The sequence below is a fragment of the Phoenix dactylifera genome, chromosome 18 (assembly GCF_009389715.1).
Source record: "Phoenix dactylifera cultivar Barhee BC4 chromosome 18, palm_55x_up_171113_PBpolish2nd_filt_p, whole genome shotgun sequence".
Taxonomy (NCBI): Eukaryota; Viridiplantae; Streptophyta; class Magnoliopsida; order Arecales; family Arecaceae; genus Phoenix; species Phoenix dactylifera.
The window spans coordinates 7723004-7729540 of record NC_052409.1 but is presented as its reverse complement, the minus strand read 5'-3'; the positions used below and the strand labels follow the sequence as shown (position 1 = coordinate 7729540).

The 6537-nt window shown below is 51.4% G+C and overlaps 1 protein-coding gene across 1 annotated transcript; it reads right to left on the bottom strand.

The window, feature by feature from the left end:
* Positions 1 to 502: 502 nt before the first annotated feature.
* On the bottom strand, positions 503 to 4056 carry LOC103717391 (leucine-rich repeat receptor-like protein kinase TDR). Its single transcript, XM_008805758.4, has 2 exons — positions 1194 to 4056; positions 503 to 1100 (listed from the first exon to the last, which is right to left on the bottom strand). Exons 1-2 carry the CDS (start codon positions 3868 to 3870, stop codon positions 661 to 663), a joined length of 3117 nt encoding a protein of 1038 aa, XP_008803980.2. The 5' UTR covers positions 3871 to 4056; the 3' UTR covers positions 503 to 660.
* Positions 4057 to 6537: the final 2481 nt, after the last annotated feature.

The following is a 6537-nucleotide window of genomic DNA, read 5'->3' as shown; positions in this document are numbered from 1 at the left end:
GATCAAGGACAATGAGGGGCTTGAATTTGTGCATATCAATATCAAATAGAAGTTACTTTCTCTTCTTTCTTTTTTTAATAAAAGTGAAAGTATATTTGCAGAGGTTAATGAATACAACCTCTTGCACCAGCCAATGTTTGGGTAGCCAGCCTCAAAGTTATTTAGACATAATGTTCCAATCTGGTTTCAAAATCCTTGATGCTTTATGTTACCTATGTTGGGGCTTTGATGCTTTTGATCACCACTAATATATTTTCTTTCTTGCTTGAAAAGTTGACGATTAGTTAATTAAAACCATCATATCATTGGCAACCTAAAAGAAAGACTTTGACCTTCTTGTTTTTTCTAATCCGGCATTTGACTTTTCTTGTACTCTCGTACGTGAGTGCTAATCTGTCCTTTTTTTGCTCGCTTAGTAATTGCAGGCAACCCCACAATTGGATCCGTCGCCATCCTCAACATGGCGAGTTCTAACGATGCTTGATGATCTTTTGTCAGATTATATTAATATCCAGAGTTTAAATTATAATATTTTCGAAGTAACGTAAGAAAAAGGATTAATTAAAAGCAAAAGAAACAAGCAAAAAACTGGAAGTAAGGAACAAAAATAGCAGGAAAATGTCACTCTTCCTTGACAAATCGACTCGACAAACCCACTCACTAAAATTTACGTGAAGCATCAGCCACAGGCTTCTGCACCAATGCAGCCGGGGAACCGCCGCCTCCGCCGCCGCCCCCCTGTTGCTTGCCAACCACCGCCGCCGCCTTTCGGTTAGGCGTCGCCTCTCGTAGCATGGACAGCACATCCCTCATCGTGGGCCGGTCCGCCGGTTTCTTGCTAGTACAAAGCAGCGCCAGCCGGAGCACCAGCATCATCTCCTCCCTCACCTCCTTGCACCCGGCCACCGCCGCCGGGTCCAGCACCTCCCACGCCCCTCCTCCTTCCCCTCTCACCACCCTTGCCCTCACCCACTCCACAATGCTGTTTCCCTCGCCGTACTCCGCCTCCACTGATCTCCTCCCCGTCACCATCTCCATCAGCACCACTCCGTAGCTATATACATCACTCCTCGCATCCACCTGCAGCGTGTATGCATACTCTGCACCACCATTAGCAAATTATTCAGTTCGCCAAGCTTTACAACAACTACACGGTTAGCTCGATATCATTGCTTTCTAGTTTCATGGCTTACCGGGGGCGATGTATCCGTAGGAGCCGGCGATGACGGACATGGTCTGGTTGGCAGTCTGGATGAGCTTGGCCACGCCGAAGTCCGCCACCCGCGCCTCCATCTCGGCGTCCAGCAATATGTTGCTGGGCTTGAGGTCACGGTGCACGATCACCGGCTCACAGTCGTGGTGGAGATAGCAGATCCCCTGTGCGATCCCCACCGCGATCCGGTATCTCGTCTCCCAATCCGCCGCCATCCCGCCGCCCTTTCCGGCGGCGGCGCCACCCCGCCGGTGAAGGAGGTCCTCCAGGCTCCCGTTCGGCATGTACTCGTAGAGCAGTAGAGTTGTCTCCCGGTTGGTACAGTAGCCGAGTAGCCGGACGATGTTCCGGTGCCGGACGGAGCCCAGCACCTCCACCTCCGCCGCCGCCACACCGCCCTTCTTTCTTATCGTCCTCCCTGCTTCTTTTTGTGGTCCCCACAGTTTCTTAACCGCTATGACCTCGCCACCTGGCATCTCGGCGCGGTACACCGTCCCCATAGACCCCACTCCGATGATCCGATCGCTCCCGGCCACGCAGTCGGCCACGTCCTCCGCCGTGAAGTTAAGCCGCTGGAATGCCGTTAACCGCCACGGCCCCGGCACCCGCGGGCCCAACCCCTCCTCCTTCCGCGCACGGGACCACCGCGTCCCGAGGATCAGCACCACCAGCCCCGCCCCCACCGCGCCGGCGGCGATCCACACGATCGCTGTCCCCGCCGAACCTCGCGCCGGCGGGGCATCCTCCCGCTCCCCGGCCGCGGTGGAGACGCCGCCTCCCGCCGCGCACGGTCGCCCTACCGGCCCGCCGCAGAGGCCGGCGTTCCCGGCGTAGGCGGAGGGGTGGAGGTTACGAAGCACGGCGCCGGAAGAGGGGACCTCACCCGCGAGGTGGTTGAACGACACGTTGAAGCTCTCCAAAGTGCTGCAGTTGTCGAACGCTGGAGGGATCGGGCCGGTTAACCCGTTCCACGAGAGATCCACGTCCGTGATTGACGGAAGCGCGGCGAGCTCCGCCGGAATCGTCCCGGTGAGCCGATTCCGGCCGAGCTTAAGGCTCACAAGCTTCGAGCACCGGCCGACGTCGGTGGGGATTTCGCCGCGCAAATCGTTGGCCTCCATCTCCATCTTGTAGAGATTTCTACACCCGGCCTCGAAATTGGGAATCTCGCCGTACAAATCACAGTAGCTCGCCGACAAGATCTGGAGCCTCGGCGCGCTCCAGATCGCCTCCGGCAGCGACCGCCGGAGGGGGTTGCCGGAAACATTCAAGAATTCGAGCCTCGGGGCGGTGCCCAGATCCGGTGGAATCCCTCCCGACAAATTATTGCTACTAAGGTCCATGTAGGTGAGGTTCGGCAGCGAGCCGAACCCGGTAGGGATCGGACCGGATAGCCGATTCCCCTCGATCCGGATCCGCCAGAGAGAGGAGCAATTAGCCAAAGCGGGCGGGATCTCGGAGTCGAACCGGTTCGCGAAGAGGATGAGCCGAACGAGACGGTTCCCGGAGCAGAGTCCGGACGGGATAGGGCCGGAGAACGAGTTGGAGGACACGTCCAGCCTCTCCAGCCGCCCGCCGGATCCAAGCTTCTGGGGGAGCGCGCCGGTGAGGGAGTTGTTCCAGAGAAGGAGCGCCTCGAGATTCGGGAGCTCGCCAATACCCGGCGGGATCTCGCCGTCGAGCGCGTTGTTCATGAGGCTGAGGAGGGTGAGATTGGCCAACGGGGAAAGCCCGGGCGGAACGCCCCCGGAGAGGCGGTTATCCGAGAGGTCGAGCACCTTCAGAGCTCCCATGCCGGAAAAGCTCCCTGGAATCCGGCCGGAAAACCGATTCTTGAAGAGGAACAGCGATTCCAGCCGTGTGAGGTTACCGAGCTCCGGCGGGATATCGCCGGAGAGATTCGCCGACGAGATGTCCAGGTATTGGAGCTCCGGAAACCCCCCGAGCTCCGGCGGAAGGCCGCCTTCATACGAATTGTAACCGATCTCCAGATGCTCGAGCTGGGAGAGCGAGCCTAGCTGGAGCGGCAACCACCCGGTGAGCAGATTTCCGGCGAGGTGGAGAAATCTTAGCCGCGGTAAGCTGCCGAGCCCGGTGGGAATGCCGCCCTCGAAGAAGCTCCCCCCGAGGTTGAGGTGCTCCAAGAGCCGGAGCTTGGAGAGGCCGTGAGGAACCCGGCCGGTGAAGCTATTGCTGTAGGCGTCGAGGTACGTGAGCCGGCGGAGGCCGGCGACGGCAGCGGGGAAGGAGGAGTTGAAGTCGTTGTGGCTGAGGTCGAGAGTTTGGAGGCGGCGGAGATCGAAGATGGCAGGCGGGAGGGGGCCGCGGAAGGCGTTGCCGCTGAGGTTCAGGTGGACGAGGGAAGGGTAGAGGAGGCGGACCTCAGGGGAGATGGTGCCGGAGAGGTTCCGGCAAGAGAGGTCGAGAGCGGTGACCTCTCCGGCGGCGGAGCAGGTGACGCCGCTCCAGGAGCACCAGGGAGGCGGGCCGGCGGCCGTGTCCGAGTGGTAGGACCAGTCTTGGAGCGAGGACAGTGGGTCGACGAGAGAGGACTTAAGAGAGAGAAGGGCGAGGAGTGGAATGGGGGCGCCAGCAGCGGCGACGGCGAGGAGGAGGAGGAGGACGAGGAGGAGGAAGGGGGAGGTGGCGGAGGTCATGGTGGTGGCGGTGGAGGGGAGGAGGGGGGAAGGGGCGGGGAATATAAGCGAGGGAGGAGGGCAGCAGCGCTTTTGGGGAGTGCCGGGAGGAGGGGGTGCCTCATGATTGGGTTCACCGCGGTGGAGATGATTTCGGGTCTCCCAATTCTCCCTCCCCTGCCTCTTTTTTTTAGTCCTCTCTTGTCTCTCTCTCTTTTTTATTGCGTTTTAGTTCATGGTAGTCGGATAACGGGTTCAAGCTGAATGGCCCACCATATGTTTAGGTGCATATATTAATATAGATGCATGAAGGTGATTAATTGGTATAAAAATCGCGTAAGCGTGACAAGGGGGGACACGGGATCCGAGAAAGGTGGTAGGTTTTGTTTCATTAGAGTTGTGGATGGTGGGAATTTTGACGTACGAGTACTTTTATGATTGATGGGTCTGCAACATTCTCCCCGCCTTGGAATGTTTTGGGGGACTGGGTTCCGGTGCTGCTGCGGCAACGTGGACCCCGGTCTGGCCCTTAGATCTCCAACCGGACGGGTAGGATGAATCCCCAGGGGGTGCAGCAGAGACACGTCTCAGTTTCCTTACGTGGCAGTTACCTGCAAGGGTTAAAATCTCACCTCCGTGATCTATGAAGAGACCTTGGAATGGGCATCGGTGGCAATTTGTGGAAATGGACGAAAAAGGTCAAGAACCGGACTCATCTTTGTATTAGACCTTCACCACGATGGGATGGTCTATTATGCAGCGGATCGCTGTAAGAGCTTTTTCTGGAGAAACCAAACAGATGTTCTCACTTCTTTTTTTCTAATTTTATTAGTTATATTCATATTTGTATGATGTAAGAGCCAGTGTATCAAAAAAAAAAAAAAAAGATTGAGATATAATATGATCTATTAAGATGTGTTGTATTATATCACTAAATTAGATTTGGAGGGTTCCTCCTTATTGCAACATGAAAAGAAACTAAGAAGTGGACATAATGAAAAGATTCAAGACACTTACCAAGATTTTGATGCCCATCAATACCTTTGAATATATTTTTTGAGATAATTTCCATTATTAGATTTCAAGCTAGCAATCAAACTAAAACTAAAACAATTTTTTCACCCTAGTTCCTCTAAGGAATATCCTTTAAGACGCAGGGAGAAGCTAAGCTTAGATTGCATTTCATTTCATTTCATAGTTCCATTTTAACACCCATTTTAGTATCTTTTTAATAATTTCTTAATATATAATATCCCCCCGCTCATGAGTTGAGGGCTTCATATTGAGTATCTTTACTAATAACCGCACAATTATGAAGCAAAAAAGAAAAGCTTAGATAATATCTAAGACAATGTCTATTTGTGGTCATTTTATGAGCACTTATTTATTGATCTTTCTTAATGAAGGTACGAAATCGTTATTTTGTTTTAAATTGCATGTATTACAAATTCTGTACATATATCCCATGTCATCTTAGCACCATTCAAAATAATTATGGTAACCGCACCTCCAAACTTCAACATCTATCCATGGAAAATCAATAAACTTCCTGACTCTAAAGAATGAATTCATTTTATGATGCAGTGATTAATTTTATCACCTATTCTCCAAGCTACTAAGCACTTCATCTTTATGAATGGTCTAGAAGGTGTAACATCTTTAATGCACAAAGAATGGAAAGGTATCATGCTTATAGAAATCACACTTGGAAATGATGGACAATTAGCTAGAGCAGGAGGTACCGTAGCGAAGCTGATTACAAAAGAGGGTAAATCGGCTATATTAAGATTATCATCTTGGGAGATCCGCTTGATATCTAAAAACTACTTAGCAATAGTCAAACAAGTGAGTAATACTGGGGTGAACCAAAAAAATTTGGATAGAACTGGATTTAAGTGCTGGCTATTTCCAGTGCTAGCCTTCTAGATCTTTCAAACCAAACTTCTTTGCAGTAAAATGGCCTTTTGCCAATAAATATATTTTTAAGTTAACCCACACATCCACGGATGTAAGGAAAAGTATCCAACATGATCTATTTAAAGTATCTCCTGAAACATGCAAGGACACTAATTGGCCAGGGATTATTTTTTTTTTCTCTCAGATTGAAGCCTAACTGACTAAATCAGCTTGTCTTTTCTTTCCTTGCTTTTCTTTTTTACTCTTTATCCTCCACTTAAAACCCCAAAAACAAAACATCTTTTATGCTTTACAGCTTAAAAGCAGTGCTTCTTAAATCGTTGCGGGCCAAATGGGGAACCGAGTGCAGGTGAGAGTTTTTGGCTGGCCCACGAGATTTCTGATGGTTTCTCCGAATCCGCCGACGATTGGTGATTCATCACAGAGTCAGCTCGATCACACGGCTCTCCAAACCTCCCGTAGTCCGCGGTCCACCCACTGGTCCCTGGCGGAACACAACACGATAAAATTATTAGAACAAAATGATTCCATTTGTAAGCTTGTCTTGAGGATTTGTAACTTTCTAATGTTTTAGGGTCATTTTTGTCATGTGAGTACTTTTCCTGTACGGCCTTTTAATGAACAATTCGGTTATTCCGTTCTATGCTCTTCTGTTCGTGATCTCCGTGGTCCAAATGGAGGATCCTGGGACGGGCACATTACCCATTATGCCCTCTTAGCTTTTCACTTTATTTCTGACGCAAAAGCTAATACAGCTTGATAAAGGTATGG

What these genes read in the sequence shown, in the direction of transcription:
- LOC103717391 (XM_008805758.4), bottom strand. Translation starts at nt 3,870, where the DNA reads ATGACCTCCGCCACCTCCCCCTTCCTCCTCCTCGTCCTCCTCCTCCTC. An exon ending in CTACGGATACATCGCCCCCG is followed by an intron (nt 1,101 to 1,193) that starts GTAAGCCATGAA and finishes ATGGTGGTGCAG; the next exon opens with AGTATGCATACACGCTGCAG.